This window comes from Penicillium vulpinum (assembly GCF_028829585.1).
Source record: "Penicillium vulpinum strain IBT 29486 chromosome Unknown utg000004l_segment0_segment0, whole genome shotgun sequence".
In the NCBI taxonomy this organism is placed as follows: Eukaryota; Fungi; Ascomycota; class Eurotiomycetes; order Eurotiales; family Aspergillaceae; genus Penicillium; species Penicillium vulpinum.
Window position 1 is genome coordinate 5092896 of NW_026643244.1, and position 22015 is coordinate 5114910.

General features: G+C 47.0%; 5 protein-coding genes across 5 annotated transcripts; 3 read left to right on the forward strand and 2 right to left on the reverse strand.

Annotated features, from left to right (window-relative positions):
• Positions 1 to 850: 850 nt before the first annotated feature.
• On the reverse strand, positions 851 to 6086 carry N7479_010401 (nuclear pore complex Nup192/Nup205 family protein; the record flags this gene model as incomplete). Its single annotated transcript, XM_057258092.1, has 5 exons — positions 851 to 901; positions 972 to 1240; positions 1289 to 1444; positions 1500 to 5834; positions 5900 to 6086. The coding sequence occupies 5 exons, from the start codon at positions 6084 to 6086 to the stop codon at positions 851 to 853; spliced, it is 4998 nt and encodes a 1665-aa protein (XP_057105550.1).
• Positions 6087 to 6370: 284 nt separating this feature from the next.
• atmA (DNA-binding protein kinase TEL1) lies at positions 6371 to 15410 on the forward strand (the record flags this gene model as incomplete). The annotated part of the gene is made up of 7 exons (XM_057258093.1): positions 6371 to 6449; positions 6502 to 6544; positions 6610 to 12723; positions 12780 to 13170; positions 13235 to 14296; positions 14354 to 15329; positions 15391 to 15410. The coding sequence occupies 7 exons, from the start codon at positions 6371 to 6373 to the stop codon at positions 15408 to 15410; spliced, it is 8685 nt and encodes a 2894-aa protein (XP_057105551.1).
• Positions 15411 to 16261: 851 nt separating this feature from the next.
• On the forward strand, positions 16262 to 16805 carry N7479_010403 (uncharacterized protein; the record flags this gene model as incomplete). Its single annotated transcript, XM_057258094.1, has 2 exons — positions 16262 to 16417; positions 16584 to 16805. The coding sequence occupies 2 exons, from the start codon at positions 16262 to 16264 to the stop codon at positions 16803 to 16805; spliced, it is 378 nt and encodes a 125-aa protein (XP_057105552.1).
• A 1160-nt stretch (positions 16806 to 17965) lies between these two features.
• Positions 17966 to 19235, forward strand: N7479_010404 (zinc-dependent alcohol dehydrogenase; the record flags this gene model as incomplete). The annotated part of the gene is made up of 4 exons (XM_057258095.1): positions 17966 to 18090; positions 18139 to 18187; positions 18243 to 18399; positions 18463 to 19235. The coding sequence occupies 4 exons, from the start codon at positions 17966 to 17968 to the stop codon at positions 19233 to 19235; spliced, it is 1104 nt and encodes a 367-aa protein (XP_057105553.1).
• Positions 19236 to 20033: 798 nt separating this feature from the next.
• N7479_010405 (uncharacterized protein) lies at positions 20034 to 20969 on the reverse strand (the record flags this gene model as incomplete). Its single annotated transcript, XM_057258096.1, has 1 exon — positions 20034 to 20969. The coding sequence occupies one exon, from the start codon at positions 20967 to 20969 to the stop codon at positions 20034 to 20036; it is 936 nt and encodes a 311-aa protein (XP_057105554.1).
• Between the last annotated feature and the right edge of the window lie 1046 nt (positions 20970 to 22015).

Sequence of the window (22015 nt, forward strand, 5' to 3'; positions counted from 1 at the left end):
AAAAAAGACATGAAAAAAGACATCTCAAATATAACACAAAAGACGCCCGAAAAGACAGCAGAAAAGACAGCAGAAAAGACACACTGACTGCACCAAAGCATAGGGGTAAAGCGTCCCTGATGTCCCTAGGACACTTTGCATTCTTCAAGCTTAGCGTAAGACTGATTAAATGAGTCAAAACTGTTACACGTGTGGCATTTGGTTCTATTCGAAACTACTATCGGGGCTCTAAGGGTATTAAAAAGATAATGTGAGGACCCAGTTAGGGCCATGGAGTTATACTTGTATAGATATCAGCTTTCGGCTTTTTCTTCGATTCTCAATCTCATCTAATATAAAATATGACTCCAACATCCATGGTCCCTTAAATCAGTAATATGGACCTTTCAAAGATGGGCCTGGACAGTATCATGGATTGTATCATGAGTTGCAGGACGAGTAGATTCCTAGGGAAAAGACCGCATTGTCGTGGTAGTCCTAAAGAACTGCCATATATGACCTTCGACGATGCACTCAAAGTTTCATAGTGAGTTACGGGTGTGCATTTTCTGGGTATGCATCGGACGGACCAGCTATCCATTAGGGAAACATAGCCTTTCGGCCCAGGAACTTGATTATTGACTGTCACTTTACTTTGACAAAAGCAAGCATGGTACTCATTTCTACAAAAGATAGCCCTAACAACGCCTGGAAGGTCTAAAGGGCGGGTGTCTTACAAACGACGGATTTAATGTCATACAAATGAATTCATAGTAAAATCGCTCAACCTGGGAACCGCCCACACTCCACCTAGTCATAATGATACATGCATTTCCTCCCAATTTTCCAGTGAGTATCAGTAGACAAAGGCTCACGAAAACAACGCTGGTCGTGCGATATGGTGGACCTCCTGATCCTCGAACTACACTCAGTTAGTTACATGATCATTATTTACCAATAAATTGAGGGGAAGAGAAAGAAAGAAAGCATACCTCCATGAAATCTGTGGCAGTAATAAGAGCCATGAATGCCTTGACTAGTTCACATAGAGTCTCGTCGTGGGCGGTTGATGTATTTCCGATCTTGGCGGATCGTTTGAAGATACCCACCATGCATGGCCGATTTTTAGCCAAAAACATCCGTGTCTGCTGCTTAAGTTGTTCGTTTTGGATACCTCGCGAGAAAACCGCGTAAACGATGACCTGGAGAACTGAAAGGAGAAGATCGTAATACCTCTGAAGGGCATCAGGATTTTCAATATCTAGGAGGGTTAGCAACGCATACTTGGGCCAGGATATGATGTACTAACCAATACCGATATCTGGATCAGCAGCAAAAAGCCGTGATTCGTGCACGGCTTGGAAAAGACCAGAGTTGAGCACACAATTCGCTCCGCCTTTGGTTTGAGATAGCCGCTGAAGTAATGACAAAAGCGACTGGTAGTATGCCAGTAGTGCTGGGGTGTCTGAAGGTTTGGTTAGTTGAAATAACGTGAGTGTTTCAAAGGGAAAATGACTTACCGCTTCCCTGGGCATTGTGAAATTCGATGGGAAGAGACCGTAATGCGTCTAGGAAGAGACTTAAATAATTTGAGCGTGAGATTAGCTCAGCCAAAACACAGTCGGTTTGACGATCAAGAACAGCTAAGTTATTCAATAGCACAAGAGCGGATGCACGGCACGACTCCTGCCCAGTGTAGGCGTCGTCGCACATTGTCTCAATCAAGTTAGAACCCGCCGATTTGATAACATGTTGGCTAAGACGTCGTAGGTTTTCGTGGCCCTTGTTCGATGATGTGATGCGTGTGATGTAGTGGGAGCAAATACTGTAAAGCGTTTCTCTCAACAACACATTTCCTGTTGCCAGGTTGGTACCTCGGATGCAGAGTTGGAAGAGCTGGTGGAGCTTCTCATCGATGACATCTCCGCTTCGAGACGCATCTATTGGCGATGCTTCGGATGCAAGTCCACCGATCAAGAATTCAGCCAATCGTGCCAGTTCGAGCGCTTCGGGAAGATCAGCCTCGATTGCCGTTGTGAGCTTAGGGAGAATCAATTGGACAGAGTGTAGAATGAAAGCCGGCCTGCTTCCTTCATCGATAGCAGAGCAAGTGACCATCGTAGCAACGAGCTCTACCCAGGAACGAAGGGCTTGGTAGCGACTGGTCTGAATCACATGGCTCTGATTTATTGCGCCGATGAACAACCTCAGGTTATTGGCCTCAGTTACCCACTGGTCCTCATCCTGCGGCCGGAGCGGTCCATTGGCCATGAGCTCCGCTTTCCGCACTTGTAACATCTCCTCCACCCCTTCTATGGGGTACATGCCCTTTTTCCGTTTGCTTTCTAATTGGAGAGCAATATCATGGAGCAAGGAGAACTGGGGCATGTTGAACTCGCGTCCAACATCAAGATCTGCGAAATCAAAAAGGTCAAACACAGACGGATTGGACATAGGTTCGCCGTTGTCCGCAAGCGTGTTTCCGAGCAACACCGACAGAATTTGGGTGTGTAGAGCGGGTGATCTAGCCTTTGCTGTCGAGCGAACTTCGGTCGCCGCATAGGTGAACAAGTGACTTCGGTAAAGCAGGAATTCCGCCATGGCATCTGCACCGCCTTCAATCCAAAATTCATCTGCATCAACAGGGAGTCCATCCCAGGTAGTGTTCGGCCCAATGATGGGTTGGTAGGCAAACATGTCGCGTAGGAATTCCTGGGCACGCATTTCACCAAGGGTGTAGTAGCTTGCGAGCTTCGATGACCACAAATGTTTCAGCACTTCGAAAGCCATACGTTTGAGGTACACTACCCAAGATGTGATTTCGCCAACGACGATCTCCAGATCAGTCTTCAGGAACTTCACGATAGCATGTAGCAAGGAATTTTGATTTGCGAATAGCCCTTCCGATGACAAATCGAGAATATTGCCCACGCAGTCGAAGCCAAGCAGTAAATGGGCTACGGTCGGGCGATCTGTAATTGTTCCCAGGCAGCTGTTCAAAAGAGCAAGAATGCGTTCCCGAATGAGATAACCGGCAGCCTCAGGGCCGAAATCAAGTTCTCTCACGTCAGGCTGCATTTGTAATACAAGAGGTAGTGATATGCTGTCCACGTCGACCTCGGATGCAAGCACCTCCACAATCTTATTCGAGGATTGCCACTTGACGAGTTCCGGGGAGCTCATCTTGTTGAGCTTTCTGGAACTAGTAAGCTTTTCCAGTAAAACCATGGAAACGACAGTAAGTTCTGCATGCCCTGTGCTGCAATAGAGACAAAGTGACGGGATGAGTGTCAGATTGTTTAGCACGGTGTCCTCAAATGATGCAAGCGATGAGTTTGCCACGATGGTCCGGGATGGCACGGGCTGGGAGTGTACCAGAGGCTTGACAATGTTAAAGTATGTCGATTGAAGGTCGACAAGCAAGTTCATGACGCTCAGACTCCTGTGTAAGGTTAGGACCAGAACAGAGTCGGACGATGCACTAGCAACCTCCGAAACATCTTGTTTAGAAGTTGCAAAAAGAGCTTTGAGGACATCTTCATTGAAAAGCCAGTCTACCACGCGGGCAAACGGATGAGAGCGAACGTAGGTAAGCAGCGATGAAGTTTGCGTCGGGGAATCGGACACGGAGGGCTGGCTCAGAAGTAACACTAGGTCTTCATTGAAGGATTCCAGGCTCGCCACAACAAAGTCCAGGCAGTTAAAGGTCAACAGGCGGGATTGATACTCGTTAAGGTCTTGGATTTTCCGTGAGAAGGCATGGCCCAGGATGAAATCGATGTAGGGTTCAATCCCGGACATGCGATAAGTTCCACCTAGGGTCTCCGGGAAAGGCAATGACATTGGGTCGTCAATTGTGTCTGACGAGGGAGCAGCAAGTGCATTGACAAGAATGACAAATGCATTTGTCTGGTCAAAGCTCTCTCCGATCTTTTGCAAGGCTTGTTGCTGGTGCCACACGGCAGGGTTGGAAACCAAAGGCACTTTGCCAATGCCCGACGCACCGGATCCTCCCGATAACCACCCATCGAGGCGAGTCCACGTTTCATTCCCAACGGCGGAAACTTTGTCAGTCATCAGTGCTGAGAGAGTTGAAAAGACGGTTGACCGAAGATGCGATGGAATAGGCCCACTGCACAGGTCTAACAGTGTGTTGACTACATTAAAAGATTCGTTCTGCAGCATCCACTCTCGGATAGGTCGACTCTGCTTGCATAGATGACCCATCAGCCGAAGATAGCATGTCAGCATCACGGGGCTCTCAGGTTCATTCATTTCTACGGGCTCAGGTTTCCGTGGACGGAACATCCCTGGCACTCCTTGGGGGCTTGTTGTAGTGGCAGGCTTCTCAGTGACTCGAGATGCGTAAAGCTTTAGTTCAGCGAACATTTGCGACCAGTTCATTGTTGTGGATCGCTTGAACTTGGAGGGCATAAATTTGTCTTCCTCTGACAAGAACCGATCCGCCGCGGCTGCATTTTCTTCACCTTCGGAGATCGAACAGAGCATTTCGCAAAAAGCGCTGACCCGAGGCACAGTCTGTCGTTTGGATGCCCACTGAAGAAAGCCGTAAAGGTTACCATCGGGATCAGCCCAAAATTCTTCAGCGGCATCTTGCCGGTGTTCAAAGGCGAATGAGATGATCATAAGGAAGGATTCAAGATGAGTCCGCACCTCTACCAAGCCACGGTGGAGGTTAGAGGTGAGGCCATCCCTAAGTGCAGTGATCTGATCCAGCCGTTGTGAGTCCTCTTCCGACTTCAGTTGTCGGACCGCGTCAGGCATATTTGCAACGCATGATTCCACAAATACCTCGAGGTTTTCCATTAAAAGCTCCTTCATAAAGACTGAGCATGGCTCGGGATCAGGCAATGATACGACGCTTTCCCTAAGCAGCAATGTGACTAACTCGCTGCGCGCAGGGTCCGCCCATTCCTCAGTGTTAACGCTGGAGCAGATCGCAAGCATGAAATCAAGAGCGCCATCGTCAAGAGAGGACATGAACATCTTCGTACGCTCTTCGGATTCCTTCTCCGCGTCGACTGATGGGGAGGAAATACCATCAAAGTACCATCCACTGTAGACTGAGAGCCATAGAGCAACAATAGCGGCATGAAAATTTGACAGCCTCCAACCTTGGCCATCTTTAGATGTAGTGATTAATTTGTGTAGATCCCGTGCCTCCGTCTCGGATCCAGAGCCTTCGGGGGAACCATGCTGCACAAAAGACACAATTGTGACTGGAATATAGTGAAACAAGAGTCCGTCAAATCGATCAATGTTCCTCAACTGACTCACAAGTATGCGGAAATCTTCGCAGCTTGTGTATGTCCCTTTGAACAGATAGAATAGGATCGCTCCAAGTGACTCATGTTGCTGTTGCAGGCTTAAGCGTTGGAAAGTAATGGCTTCCATAATATCGCGGTCATCTTCCTGGCCGACTACGGAGGCCTTTTGCACCTGATCTCCAAGAAGTGACAGCCATTTCTCGATGTCGGCCATGGAACTCAAGGCTTTCCGTGCGAAAAGGGAGGCATTCCGCAAAGAGTTGTTTTTGATTTCCAGAACATGGGCGAGCGTTTCATGCATAATAGGGGCGGTCCTTTCACGATCAACGACGCGCGATTCTCGGAAGATGAGACGTAGACACTCGAGGGTAAAAAGGCGGCGCTCGTGGAAGCTTATTATCGCAGTTATCAGCGGAGGTCTGTCTAACACATGTGAATCTTCCTGGGCCGCTAAAAACATAACCGCTGCTTCAATTTCATCGATGTCGAGCGCATCCGCAAGCTGCAGTACGCCTTGCTGGAAGTCCTGGTTCACCGAGTATTCAACATCGGCTATGGTGACCTTCCCTATGATATCGCATTCGACATTAGTAGCTTATCAGAGCGGTCGAGCGGAGCAAGCGACCACTTACCCGAGAGAACAGCTTGGCGACTGGCATTGTTCTTTGCTGGCTTGTCTAGGAGTTTGTGGAAGTCTTGAATATGAGTCTCCAATTCGAAACACAAGCGGTCGACGTTGGGGAGTTGACAGTTCGAAAGAGCAGATAGATCCTGGTACAGACCATGGAGGCTATCCCGTTTGCTGTGGAGCTCTTCCATGACGGCGGGGTGAAGTTGGAAAGTGAAGCTCGAGCTCTCTCTGTTTGTTCCGAGAGTTTAGGAAGGCGGAACGCGACAAAAATCGGGCGGTAACGCAGCTTCCGCAAGTACTGCCACTCCACTTTCTATTAAACACAATCACCTCGCGCTTATCAACTCGATTGGCTCGCAGACTGGCTGATTTTTATCTGAGATGTCTTTTTTTTTCCAGGTGAAGAAGATTTGCTGAGGTTCAAGGTGTCAAGCTGTTTTGTACATTAAAAAAAGACCCCAAAACAGACGCGATGGGGGAGGTCTTTCTCGACAAGACGATTAGCCTGCTCTCGTCGGACAAGCAGAAGGCTCGCTCAGATGGTTTGGCAGGTTTGATAGTTTCTATCTTGTCTCATCGCAGAAATTTTGCTAACTCAAGTAGACTTGAAGCATATATTCCAGCAGAACAAGAAGAGCTCCAAGCTGTAGGAAATCAACAAATGACCCTGCAGGCTATCAAAGTAACTAACTAATCTTTCACCTTTTCTAGACAAACACTCAATGACAAAGCTTGCCACAAGATCTTTGAATCACTATTCCGTTTCGTTGCAGCCGAAAGGTCAATATATAATCGAGCCCAAAAGTCCTCAAAAACACCTTCCGCATCCCGGCTCTCGACATGTGCTTCCGTACTCCGAATGGCTGTTGACCTCTTTCTGAGAAATTTGAGAATCAAAACAGTCCGCGCTATCGTTGATCACATCACTGAGACCATACCAGTCCCTGGGGAAGGTCTGTGGGAACCCCTGAGCCTGGACTATACCAAGTGTTTGGCATCGCTTCTACGCTACCATCCTCATACTGAGCACCTTGACGGAGAAGACTGGGAAAATCTCATAAGCTTTTGTCTTGCGAGTATTAGCCTCCGGGAGAACGATGAGAGTCAATTGAGTATTCGGAGCGGTCGATCCGTTCCCGAAGATCAAGATGCCAGCGACAGCCGTTCTACCCCCTCAAGGATGACCATCGCTCCCACCCCAGTTAGGGAAAGGCACAGTGGCAATAGAAATGTCATTGAAGAAGTTGTAATCTGTATTCAACTCTTAACAACGAGTCCGAATCCTCCTCTTCAAACGACGGCCCAAAGCATACTTTACGGGCTTTCTGAGTTTGTCGAGTCATCTGTGACTGGGAATGCACACCAGTTCGCGTTCAATAGCATCAATGCAGTCGTTACAAAAGTCATATTTGATCAATCTGAGCTTGTTCGCTCGGTTCTCTTGGGCCTGGTTCCAGTAATCCGACGCCTATGGGCCACTAAGTTACAGATTCTCAAGGAGGAGTTACTTGCCACTTTGATGCTATCGATGATCGTTCTCGTTGACACTGCTCAAAAAGACCCATCTGAATCTCTAGCACGTGATATCGAAGGATTAGCCAGTACACTTCATTCGGAATATGTGAGACGGTCAGAAAAGGAGATCCTACAAATCGACGAGGCAACACTCTATCAAAACGAAGCATGCCAGAGCAGGCCAGTATATGGGCCTCGCCTCGGAACATTTAAATCAGAGTATAACTGGACAATCCTCTGGTTGATTGCGGAGCTCCTCAAGCTCTCGGAGGGTATTCATACCCAAATCAAGTCTGGGGAGTCAGCACGCGAAAGCTCAAACAAAAGGCAGCGCCTCGGTTCGGAGATCCAGGACATATTTCGAGATTCAGTCTCGGCCACAGGCACAAGGAGAATATGCGCATTGCAACTCATTCCATTTTTGGAGTCCGAAGTTGACATTGAGACCAAGGAGCCTTTCTTAAAGCAGCTTGCTCTAAATATCTCTGACAGTAATGGCGCTGTGTCATCATGGGCAATGGTTGCCCTTACGAGTATTGCGAACGGGGCTGCTGCCAGATCGCCTGAAATTAGGGCCCACTGGCCACGAGTAGTCGAATTTACTACGCGTGCATTCTCATCTCCGCTGACATCCAGAGCTGCATGTAACCTATTGAGCATGATTTTGCAGTCAGACTTATTGGATTATTCAGTGGCTATGGAGACAATGCGGTCACTCTTGACTTCTGCCAATGGACCGTCTGCTATCTCAGACTCGTCTTTAAGGCTATGGGCATCAATTGCACGAATGAAGACACAGCTTGATCCTGGATCAGCTCAGCAGGCCTCGACGCAGATATGTGGCTGGCTAAGAGAAGTTTGGGCTGGCTCAGTGACTGATCGAATCCAGACAGCTCGAGTAGCTGCGTATGCCCGTCCTTTGGACTTACTGGACCTATTTTTGTCATGCACTAGTCGGTCCTTTGCCATCCCCCGTTATCAAGTCACAGGACCAGTGGGGCATATAGCCCGCACTTGGTTCTTTCTTCATGAAAACTGTGAATTGTTGAAGTATGGTTTTCATACGAGCTCGGCCGCAGCAAACCCCTGGAGTCTGCAGGAAGTATGGTCCTTAGAGCAATTCTCTAGGCAAGACCCTGATGATACAGTGATATTGGATCTGCTTCGAGTGAGATCAGAGTCGTTTTTACATGCATGGCACGCTATGAATGAAGAAAGATCACATATCACCCCGGATAACTTGCAGATTCTGTCATCATTTTGTATTGTGGCTTCCCTCTTCGTGGCATGTCTTCCCCGCGCATTGCAATCTCAATCTCGATCACAAGACCTACATCAGAATTGCAAGAGTTTGTGGGACGCTATATGCGATTTTCTGGCATCTCATACTCATGAATCCACCTTTGTGCAATCTTGCTTGGACTTGCTGCCGCCGCTCCTCGGTCCTTTAACGAGTTCTAACACCCCTCCTACCATCCAGGCTAGTCTTAAAGAGCTTGTTGCTCCACTCTCCAAAACGCTCGAGAATTTTCGCCAGAGCTCAAAGAATCCATCTGCGGCTGAAGATCCGATGGATTTGGACGACAGGTTCATGGCCGAAACCTCATTAGCGACTGATGAGACTATTCTTGACTTAAACCGAAATTCTCTATCTATTTTCCTTGACTCTGTCACATATCAACGCTGTGTAACCATCCAACTGTCATTATTTCTCAGAACCCACGCAAATTCAGACTCGCCATCTATCGTTGAATACCTGACAAGTTTAGATGAAGCCGATATCCTGGCAGCCCAGGCTATTTTACCTGGAATTTTCCAGCACTGCTCGGAATCAGAACCCTCGGAACTACTCTCCATCCTGGAAGATTTGGGTGAAAAGTGTCTACAGTCTTATGAAATGGAGCGGTGTGAGGCCTCACATTGCGTTTGCATCCGCATGATGACCAGCTTTATTGACTCTTGGACAAACGGGCCCGACGACACCTTGAAAGAGTCGGCTATGGACTTGTATAATTGGTTTATGGAAGTGCTGTTGGTCCGGAAAAGAGCTAGCCCGAAGGTCTACATTGCGTTAGCCAAACTCATTCAAGAGGTGATTGGCACCTGCCCTTCATACGGCAATGAGCAGTCTCTTCCGTCACCACGAACAAGTTTATTCACTATTCTTCGAGAAGGTGATGTTCAGGTCAAATTCAGCGTTGCAAAATTCATCCCTTCCTTATTTGAGCGGTTCCTTCTCAAAGACCACGATGCCATCTTCGATGATGTATTAGACAGTTTGCCGCGAGACCCGGAATGGATCGAGGGAATTGCAGTCCGCCTCTTTGTGCTTTCACAGTTGGCTTCCAGATGGCACACTTTGCTGCGAAGAAGCATCTACCATCTATTTGAAACCCCAGCTCAAGTGCCACTATCCCTGTGGTACGCTGAAAGATGTATGATTTCTGTTTCTCAGACGCTTGGTCTGCAAGACGCCAAAGAACTTTTCCAGCTTTTCTCTTCTCAAATACTCTACACATGGACCGAGACACAGAGTATCATGTCTATGCCATTTAGTATATTTGGGTATGACAGCCTTCAAAACATGCTGGTGGATGTCAAAGATGAAATCGTCGGGCAAATGATGATGCGTGCCAAGGAACAGGAGACAATTGAGCTTGCGAAGCACCTCCAAATCCCACATCTCGAGCTCTTGGCGACCTCTTTCCACAAGGCCGAGGCATACAGCATTGCACGAGATATCAGTACTCCTCCAGGGCAAGGCAGTCAGCCCAAGGGTGTTGAGATCCGTCTGCGGAAAATTCTTGGGGCAGACCAGTTCATGACACAAATCGAGAGCCAGTTTCCTCTAATTATTGCTGCGTTTTTCAAATCCCTCGACTACTATGACCAGATCGAACGAGCATTCTCGAAGCGTGAAAACTTTGGTTATGCGCTCGACATTCAGACGCAAATAGCTAACAAAAGCACGTCTCAAAATGCACTGCCAGCAAATCAACAACCCTCCTTTCGGGCACGTTATCTCCTGGATGAGATTGAGTTTCTTTGCAAACGCACTGGGTTCGAATTTGAATCAATATGGACGCCATCACTGGTGTCTTTTGTCTGCCGTTCGCTGCTTGAGTCAATACATCCCGCCCTTGGTTCACTCCATGCTTGTTCTGTGATCCGCAAAATAAGAATCTTGGTTTGTGTGGCCGGTCCTATCATACTTCAACAGTATCCTCTAGAGATGACACTCAGCTCTCTGCGGCCTTTCCTCAGTGATATTCATTGCTCAGAAGACGCTCTGGGGGTTTTCTGGTATCTACTCGAGGCAGGGAAACCGTATCTTGAGGTGGCACCAGGATTTACTGCAGGTATTGCTGTGTCAACACTAGTTACTCTCCGCAGAATATTTTTGTCGTTACCTGAGAACACGACTCAGGAAAGTCAGTTCAGAAAAGTGCAGTCAAATGCAAAAGAATTCTACCACTGGCTGGTCGATCTCCTTGGAGAACTCCGTTCCTCTGATTGGGAGACAGAAACGAAAATATCATTCGATCGACTTGTCTCACTAGCTGAGAAATTCTCAACATCTGAGGGCTCTGAGGGCGGACAGTTTGGGAAGGATTTGGTCTTTGAAGTTCTCAAAGACCGCGATTCAGTGACTTCGCTGTTGAGCAGGCCTGTGGCAGATCTTGTTCTTTCGCTCTTGTGTCCCGAATTCGAGCAGACATCCGACACTGAGGATTGGGTCTCGAATGAAGATGTGGATCCCACTTCCCATGTTATTTCTCTATGGCACACGCTTCAAAACTCTAACGGAGGACCCCAGTATCGACTTTGGGCCGCTCGGGTCATCGGAAGATCTTTTGCTGCCACTGGGAAAATTGATCAATTGCTCCTACGGGAACAGGATCTCTCACTGTTCCAACATCCCGAGCCTTCTTTGTCGTCTGATATTTTCTGCCACTCTAAGGCTAGAATCCTTCGAGTGCTTTGCGATATGCTACACGTGCAAAAGCAGTTTGAAGCTGGCCTGGTTGAGCGTACTTTGCAGCTAGTCGTCAGCAACATTGCCAACTATCCAGACTTCCAAGGTTGCAGTGAGGTGATTCCCGAATCTCTGATTAATGCTCTCACCTGGAACACATATACATGTCCTGCCATTTTACTCTCAGATTTAGAGCAAAAGAGATGCGAAAATGCGGCAACCAGCGCTTCCGGGCTGTCAGTTGCTGACTGGGCTCGCAGTGTTTCCCTTTTTTTATCGAATGCCTCTTTGGAAGACCCAGTCATTGGCTCTCTTCGCAAAATTCTCAACGTGACCCCTGGTTTAGCAGTGCAGCTGTTGCCATACGTGGTTCATGATGTTTTGCTGTCAGAAAGGGATAACAAAGGCGAAAGGGGGCAGGTCCGAGAAGATATCTCTGCTGCTTTTCGACAGGTACTGTGTGAGGTTGGCGAGGAAACCTTGCCTCACGCTCAGCTTGTGATTAACTGCATTCTCTACCTTCGCAACCAGCCTGTGCCAGATGAGTCAACTATTGTCCAGCGCGATACGTGGCTTGACATTGAATATGGAGAGGCATCTCTGGCTGCACATCGCTGCGGTATGCATAAAACTTCGCTGCTTTTCCTAGAAATACAAACATCCCGAGTGATTACGACATCTCGTCGGTCATCTGTTGTCAGATACGAGCCACCGCCTGCTTTACTACATGATGTTTTCAAGAATATTGATGACCCGGACTTGTTCTATGGCATTCAGCAGAGCTCATCTTTGACTAGCGTCATGGAACGGCTAGAGTACGAAAGCTCCGGATTCAAAAATCTCCTGTTTCAGAGTGCAAAATATGACAGTGAAATCCAGATTTCTGATGACGCAGAATCATACGGTGTATTGAAGGCTTTGAATGCTACCAACCTTCAGGGCATTGCCAATACGATGCTGTCTGTCTCCACCAGTGCGAACGATACCCCTGTCGTATTTGACAGCATGTTACAAGCTGCAACTAGTCTTCAAAAATGGGATATTCCAGTATCACCTTTGGATTCCTCCCCGTCCGCCACTGTATTCCGTACATTCCAAAGTCTCAATACCTCAGGTTCTCTGCTCGAGGTCACTGACTCAATCGAAAGCGGTCTATTGACAACCCTGGCCTCTCTTCTCGAAACCAGTGGATCTGCTATTCAGCTGCGAAGGTCAATGCGCGCGTTGGGAATTTTGACTGAGATCAGCGACACTTTGCACTCTGCATCTTCTGGAGATATGAAGGAAGGGTGGCAGAATATTATGGCGAGAAGCAGCTGGTTGAAGACTGAAAGGTGGGTGTTTTCCCTTTCTAGAACTGTGTGTACAGGATCCATACTGACTAGAACAGCTATCATGAAGTTGGGGAAATCTTGTCTTGGCACGAGGCGTTATTTTCATCAATTAGGAAAAGTGACATCCTCAAATCACGGGCGAAACTGAGTCTCGAGGATTCGAGAATTCTAGAAGCGAAAGTCATTCGACAATCCTTGGAAATCACAAGAACTCATGGTATCTCCCAAGCATCGCTCAAATCCGCAATGAGCCTTTCGAAGCTTGCCGAACCGTGCGCAGCTTTAGGAATGAACATTGACGGAGCTGCCAAATTCGATCTTGCCAATGTGCTGTGGGATCAAGGAGAGATGACCGCGTCCATTCGCATGCTCCAGCAACTGAAAGGCCAGAATGACCTTCATAAACAGATAATACCCCTCAGTCGGGCTGAACTTCTCGTGACTCTGGTAAGTTGTCCTAAAGAAAATATTCCCAAAAGAAGTTTATACAACGTGCTAATATCGTATTCAGGGTCATCACGTTGCTGAAGCGCGCTTGGAAAAGCCCGACTCGATTCTTCAAGAGTACCTATATCCCGCAGTCAAGGAATTGAAAGGAAGCTCCGACGGAGAAGAGGCTGGACGAGTCTATCACGGGTTTGCAGCCTTTTGTGATCAGCAGCTACTGAACCCTGATGGACTCGAAGACTTCAAGCGAGTTGAACAACTGCGTGATCGCAAGGAGAAAGAAGTCCTTGGACTCGAAGACATGATGAAGAATGCTACCGGCAAGGAGAGGGAATACTTAAAGAACTATCGGGCCAAAGCAAAGCAATGGTTCGATCTTGACGACCGCGAATACCAGCGTTTGCTGCGAAGTCGGGAGGCTTTCCTGCAGCAGTGCCTCGAGAATTACCTTCTCAGTTTGAGGGAAAGTGACACCTACAACAATGATGCTCTACGTTTCTGTGCACTCTGGCTTGACAAGTCAGACAGTGAGACTGCAAACACAGCTGTTGCTCGACATCTCAACGAGGTACCCAGCCGGAAATTTGCACCATTAATGAATCAGCTATCATCTCGCCTACTCGATGTCTCCGATGACTTCCAGACATTACTCACTCAATTAGTATTCAGGATATGTGTTGAGCATCCTTTCCATGGCATGTACCAAATTTTCGCCAGCAGCAAGTCCAAGGGAGGGAAAGATCAGTCATCTCACTCGCGTTTCCGTGCTGCAAACCAGCTTGTGGATCGTCTAAAGAACGACAGTCACATCGGTCAGACGTGGATTGCTGTGCACAATGTGAACATCAGCTATGTGCGATTTGCAATTGACAAACCAGACAGCAAATACAAAAGTGGTGCCAAAGTTCCACTGAAGAGCTTGACTACTGGCCAGCGGCTTGGACAGGATGCCATCACTTACAAATTACCACCACCGACGATGAAAATCGATCTCCGCGCAGATTGCAACTACAGTGATGTTCCTACGGTTACGAAATTCCACCATGAGTTCACGATTGCTTCTGGCGTTAGCGCACCAAAGATCGTGACCGCTGTTGCATCCAACGGCGAGCGCTATAAGCAACTGGTAAGCTCTATCTTTATTTGTCGACGTTCTCAACTAACCAAAAAAAAAACCAAACAGTACAAGGGAGGAAATGATGATCTGCGTCAAGATGCGATCATGGAGCAAGTATTCGAGCAAGTCAGCAGTCTTCTGAAAGACCACCAGCCCACACGCCAACGGAGCTTAGGTATCCGAACATACAAGGTTCTCCCATTAACACCAAGCGCTGGAATCATTGAGTTCGTTCCAAATACGATTCCTTTACATGACTACCTAATGCCCGCACATCAAAAATATTTCCCCAAGGACATGAAACCCAACTCTTGCCGGAAACACATCGCCGAAGTGCAGAACAAATCATTTGAGCAACGCGTCAGAACCTACCGACAGGTGACTGAGCATTTCCATCCAGTCTTGAAATACTTCTTCATGGAAAAGTTCAATAACCCCGACGATTGGTTTAGTAAGCGTCTAGCCTACACTCGAAGCACAGCTGCCATCTCCATTCTCGGTCATGTGCTCGGACTCGGCGATCGACATGGACATAATATCCTGCTAGATGAGGAAACTGGGGAAGTGGTTCATATTGATCTCGGTGTAGCGTTTGAGCAAGGACGTGTGCTACCTGTTCCTGAGGTAGTACCGTTCCGTTTAACCCGCGATTTAGTTGACGGATTCGGCATCACTAAAACTGAAGGTGTTTTCCGACGCTGCTGCGAATTCACACTTGAAGCACTTCGGCAAGAATCGTATAGTATAATGACAATTCTTGACGTGCTGCGGTACGATCCACTGTATAGTTGGACTGTCTCTCCGCTTCGCATCAAGAAGATGCAGATGCAGGACAATCAAGCCGGTGATGCGCCCCCAGCTCTGCCTGGCGCAGCTGATGATCTCCCTTCGAAGCGTGAGAATGAGAATGAGCCCAGTGAGGCTGATCGTGCGTTGACTGTGGTGGCGAAAAAACTGAGCAAAACACTCAGTGTGACTGCTACTGTGAATGAGTTAGTCCAGCAGGCAAGTGATGAGAGGAACCTTGCTATGTTGTATTGCGGTATGTCTCCTATTTTCTTTCACCCGGCCTGGCCATCGACTGATTTACTGACTTTCAATAGGCTGGGCGTCTTATGCATAAGTTTTGTAACATTTCATGTACGAGTTTTGTAGCGAGAGTATTGATATCCTCTGGCGTTTTTGTCATGTGCATATAAGTAAATCAGGGCTAGCAACTTAGCTCAATCTTGGAATGGACATAGTATCTCTAATTGTTATTACCCCAGTAGAGAACAGTCTAAAAAGATACGTTAAGGCAGCCTTTCTGTAGATAGGACCTCTACTCCTTCCCGAGTTACCTAGATTCCTCAGAATTGCCAAAGGCCAAACTTGATTTGCCATAATTCTCATGTCTCAGGTCACAATTCTATCTCATCCTTCTATTTGAAATGACTATCTTCCAATGTGAGGCGATTCCTCTTTCTCTCGCCCAGTCAACAAACAGTTCAGCTAAATCAAGTTTCTACAAGGCATCCAAAAAGATATTGAAAAGAAAACATGTTTTCCGATGGTGTGAATTCACCCTCGAGGGACTTCGGCAAAAGTTGTACAGCTAGACTTTCGCTCCCCTTCTACTCAAAGGAATGCAGATTTGGATGCAGGAGAACTAGCCCGTCAATGAGTTAGTTCAGCATGCCATAGATGAAAATAATCTCGGTATGCTGTGTCCTAGTATGTCTCTTTCCCCAGTTTGATAATCCACCCTTTGCTGACTTTCGATAGGTTGGGCAGTTTATGTATGAGCTTTTTTTCTCATGCACCAACCGATCCTTTGCCATTCCTCGTTATCAGTACTAACGAGGCAAATATTCCACACTTAGTTATTTATCCATGAGAACCATGAGTTGCCTGTCTATACTTTCCCCCTCAATTAGACCTTAACAATACCGCCGATTATTCATTCCCGGCCCGGTTATTGCAAAGGAACAAAACATGCCCTCAAGCGTACCGTTCTCAAACAAGAAAGTGAAGATGGGGAAACAATATCCCACACCACTTATGAGCACTTCATTCGTCCACAGCGTGGCCCTAAATTTTCCTCCGGCAACTCCGGCTCGCTTGCCCTCACAAAAACTCATGTACTCATTAGTATGCTTTTCGCCAGCAAGCCAAGTCATAATATATTCTTTTTTTATGGACATCGAAATCCTCATTCAAGACATCAATGTTATGGTGGTATTGACATTGACATCTTCCGGGTTTGGTCAGAAATACTAAAGAAGACATCAATAACCCAGACAACTAATTTGGCAAGTGGTTGGCCTTCGCTCGCAGTACCACAATAATATCCACCTTCGGCCGGGCCCTCGAGCTTGGTTATCGACATAGAGGGCACATTTTACTAGATGAAAAAATAGGAGAGATGGTGCACATCTATCACCAACTAACTGAAGCCTGGAGCCTAGCCATCCCGACTTCACTCATTGATATCACGAAGCATGCATTAATGACTACTCACCTAACTATGAGATTGTAGACAGTCCACAACAAGGTCCCTTCCCTGTCACATACTGTAGTGTTTTTTGGCAATTGGTACGCAGCCTGATCATGCTGGTATAAAATGCTCCATGCTAAAATCATATGGTTTTGGGATTAGGGTCCCCCACTCAAGCTGCACCGAGTCGAATTGCTGTGGAGGGGAGATTTCCTGTATTCGCTACAACTGCCAAGTCAATCTCAGTACCTTTTGTTAAAGCACTTGTTATATAAGAGCTGCGGCAGAATGTAAAAACAAGACTTTTATGGTGGTACATTGAAGATATATAGTTATGTACCTGAGCAGCAAGTTTATAACTGGAGCTGGATCATGTAGGATGAAACGCTGGTTTTCGTCAACTGAAGATCAATTTCCCTTTTGCGATTGTGATCTATCTATATAATTCAGGTTATTTATCAAACTTCTCCACTCGCCAGCACCCAGTCTTTTCATTCTGCAATGAATATCCTTTGACATAAAACCCAAATGCACAAGTCGTCTGTACTAGGGCCTTTTCAGTTAAATCGTAACAAAGTGACAATGAATAATAAATCAGAAAGGGGAAATATCCACTTCGCACGGAGTATATAGTACACATGTATGTTATAAAATGTACATGATATGCAATCATCCACAAGGGGACTTTGGAGGTTCTCCATAACGTACATAAACCCATTTTCGAATTTGTACCTGACTTTTTTCTATAATATACCATACAATATATTCCTCCGACTCTGGTTTTCATTCTAGTATTCCAAATAAGAATACACGTATGCCGCTTAATAGAACCGAGGTCGTCCCACGACTCCGCATCTCACCCCTCAATTCTCATCCAGACAGAAAGAGGCACATTAATATAATGCATAACTGAATAGCCAGCTTCCGAGGTTTCATAGCGTGTCTCCGGGTGTAAATGATCCGTCGATCCGATCTTTACTTTGTAAACCCCGCGATACGACCCTAAAGCCCTCCCGCATCTGATGTAGTTCTCCTCTTTTGAATGCTTGGCGCGAGAGCGTATAATGTATTTAAGACGCATCCCGGCATTCGATTAAACGTTTACTCTGCAGGAATATTTCTGGCGCTAAAATACCTTTTGAGATTGACTCCATATTTCAATATCCAACCTCTTTTCGATCTATCTCCATTAATCAGTCATTATGGCCGCTCCTGAAATCCCCGCCAAGCAGAAGGCCGTCATTTACGACCAGCCTGGAACGGTTTCGACAAAGGTTGTGGAACTAGATGTTCCAGAGCCTGGTGCTGGCGAGGTTCTGATTAATCTGTACATGTCGTCGCAATTTAAATACTAGACTAGTACTGACAATGATAGAACACACTCGGGCGTGTGTCACTCGGACTTCAGTATCATGGCCAATAAAGTATGCACACATCCTATTCTCGTCATCTCTTGGGAACTAACAACTGCCCCCCTAGTGGAGCCTGTTCCCACACCCATGTCAGGCAGGCCAAGTAGGCGGCCACGAAGGCGTCGGTAAGGTAGTCAAGCTCGGTGCAGGCACCGAATCCTCGAACCTGAAGATCGGCGATCGAGTCGGCGTCAAATGGATTTCCAGCGTATGCGGGAACTGCCGTAAGTATACCATTTACTGTCCTCAACAACCAAGACTTCGAACCTAACATAAACCCCATCCAGCACCCTGCCAAGCCAACACCGAAGCACTGTGCGTTAACCAGAAAGTCTCTGGCTACTACACGCCAGGAACATTCCAGCAATACACACTAGGACCCGCAAACTATGTGACCCCGATCCCAGATGGTCTTGACTCCGCCGCAGCAGCACCACTCCTCTGCGCCGGCGTAACCGTCTACTCCGCACTAAAGCGCAGCAATGCGCGGCCCGGGCAATGGGTGGTAATCTCCGGCGCCGGCGGCGGCCTGGGCCACCTCGCAGTGCAGCTCGCGAGCCGTGGAATGGGCCTGCGGGTAATCGGTATTGACCATGGCAGTAAAGAAGGACTAGCCAAGGAATCTGGGGCGGAGCATTTCGTGGACATCACACAGTTCCCGAGAGATGATAATGGCGCCGCGCTGACGAAACACGTTCACTCGCTGGCGGATGGACTGGGCGCTCACGCAGCGATTGTCTGTACTGCTGTAAATGCGGCTTATGCACAGGCGCTGCCATTGCTGCGTTTCAACGGTACGTTGGTCTGCGTGGGCCTTCCGGAAAATGACCCGCAGGCTATTGCAACGGCATTCCCGGCTGCGATAGTTAGCAAGCATTGGACTATTACTGGGTCGGCGGTTGGGAATCGTAAGGAGGCTATTGAGACTATGGAGTTTGCTGCGAGGGGTGTTATTAAGGCGCATTATCGGCTTGAGAAGATGGAGGCTTTGACTGAGGTGTTTAAGGAGATTGAGGAGGGGAAGCTACAGGGTCGGGTTGTATTGGATCTTTCTGGGTGAATACTGTGTATGCAGAATATCAGTATAATTTCTTCTTATTTGGAACTATGGGCCTTTTTTTTTCATTATCGGTAAAAATAACGAGGTTGTCGTTCGAAATGCGACGTCATGGGGAAAATATATAAATCTTGTTACGGTAACTGCCACATGATAATTTTGACGCTTCGAACCAATTGAGTAGGTTTTCCTGTCGGAAACACCGAGAATGATTACATTCCGCTAGGAATCGTTTTCACACCCAAAAATAAAAAGGTAAAGAACAGGCAAAAAAAGATACTTTCAATTGGAAGAATTAAATAGAATAAAAAAAAAACAAGTGACCGACGCAGGGATCGAACCTGCAATCTCTTGATTCCATGAAGTCGTAGTCAAGCGCCTTGCCATTGGGCCAGCCGGCCGTAGTATACCTGATTTTGTCAAACTGTGCGCTATAAGCTAAAACATGCTTGATAGAGCACACACCTGCCCTGGAGAAAATACTTGTAGACTAATCCACGCAAAATCATGTCCATATGTGCATCCAAGGTATTCATAGAGGGAAGTCCTGTTGAAAAATGTTATGCTCTTTATTCCTTGATTCTGTGTAAAGATGGTCGTGGTAAACAACTAGGCCGTGTGATCCAATGGCCTTGTCAAGCAATGGTAGCAAACCCACGCACAAAAGCTCTCTCAACTTTCATCTCTCAAGGGCTACTAATAATATCCTATGAAAAGGAAAATAAATTATTCCACCTCAAGCACCAAAACTAACACATGAAGTACATCATAGCCAGTCACCGTTCATCCAAACCATTGCAGTTAGATTTTGCTGTCTTGTGTCTGGCACAGTGTCAATCGTCGTGTAAAATCCGACCCAAACTCGCCCCCAAATGTCTCTTCACGTTTATTCAACATATCCTTGTAGTCGCCGACACAGTACTGAGAATCGATAGACTCCCGTCTGATCGGTGAACGAGGTTGAGCGCGAACACCCCAGTGGTTTATCGATTCAATATGATCGGGGGGTTTAATCCAGCTCTGGGAAGCGGGAGATTCCTGCCTAGCCGGCGAACGAGATTGCGCGGAATCGTTCCAATTGGCCGCCGACTCAACATGATCGGGTTTTTCAATCCAGTCCTGGGCAGTGAGAGGCAGCCAGTTCCCCGAGACGTCTCCCCCCATATCAACACATTCCCAAAAGGCATCCTGTCTTCGGGCATCACAAGATTGATACCTATTGCAGTCTGTGAAAAAGAGATTCCAGAGTTCAAATAGCTCTTGTACCTCCGGTGCACTAGCCAGTCTTTGTATAAGCTCCCATCTTGGCTGCAGATCTTCCAGGCGAGGTTTCTTGAATTTAGCAGATAGCAGCATCATCTGGTCCAGTGGTGTTTCTGCATGCTCAATGAGATCGAAGTATTCGGCATCGACATGGTATTTTATAAGGTTAAAGACGACCCCCAGTCCCGCTTGAATCTTGTCGTATACTTGCATTTTCTTCCAGTATCGGTCTACGATCGAGGATAATTCGATGAAGTCATCTTCTCCAAGATCAACGATGGATTGTGCTTCGGGCCGGACTGTAGAAATGCGTGGTTTCTCGGGTTCGTGGAGTTCGGGGTGGCATTTATCTAGGGCGTCGGGGTCGCAGAACTTCCAGACTCCTTGATTTCGGGCGTGTTTCTCGATTTCATTCTTCCATGATTTCCAGTTTGTGCGAGTGAGAATCTCGGGGGGTGCTAGTAGACCTGACATGTTCGTTTTTCGCTTTGAATATTCTCTTGTTGATGATAGGTTAGTTTTGAGTGGTGAGTTTGTAGATGCTAGAAGAGCTAACAGGGTGTGCTGAATTATTTAGTTGCGAGTCGAAATCCCTGGGGGTGTCGGAGGTCGTCCGTAGTCTCAATTGGATAGATACAACACTCCAAACCTTGGGATGAACATACGCAAACCTTGTAAAGCTTGCCGTTCTTTCCAAGGTTTTTCTTCCGCAGAACATCTTAATGAAGTATAACAAGAATACTGTCAGCCATTTATGCATCTTTTATTAGTCTATGATATATGATCTATGATATAAAAGATGGGAAAGATATACCAAATTAACAAGATCTTGTCCACACAGGTATAAAGCATAGACAGTCAGTCAGTCAGTATTCTGAGTATTAAGCAAAAAGAAAAAAAAAAAAAGAGGGTGCGCAAATCCACCTCCAAGAGTTCAAGTCAAGCCAACACCAGTATTGGGGCCTCGTGGTGTGAGAGTTCCACCCGCAGCTCCAGCTTAAGGGCCAGAGCGTACAATTTCCCCGCTACCAGAGCTTTGACGTGCTCTCATCGCAGAGGGCCATCTACTGGGTAACTGAGACAGATTTGCGCATTTGGTTTTTTTTTTCAGGTGTCTATATAGGACCTCTTTCCTAATTGGGACGAACCTCCTCAGAGTTCGATTCCTCCTCGTGGATTGCTTTTATTTTACTGACCCTGCAGTCCCTGGCAATTATTTAGAAAGCTACCCTCGTATCAGGAAAATTGCAAACCATGAGATATAGATTTGAGGCCAGCAAAGGGCCTCCATGTATCTCTGGCATAGAAAACAGTATCATGGCTGCGATTTAGTTGGATAATGGGACGAACCAATATTGTTTGCTATATCTAAGTCAGATATAGAACCCGGGGTAGCTACTGCCTTGTATAAGGAATAAACACGAGGACCTTTACCATCCTTCAATAAAGAGTTCGTAGTTTCAGAGCATGGTCGTTATATTGTACAGACCCAGAGCTCTTTTATCCATGGGCACGCACTA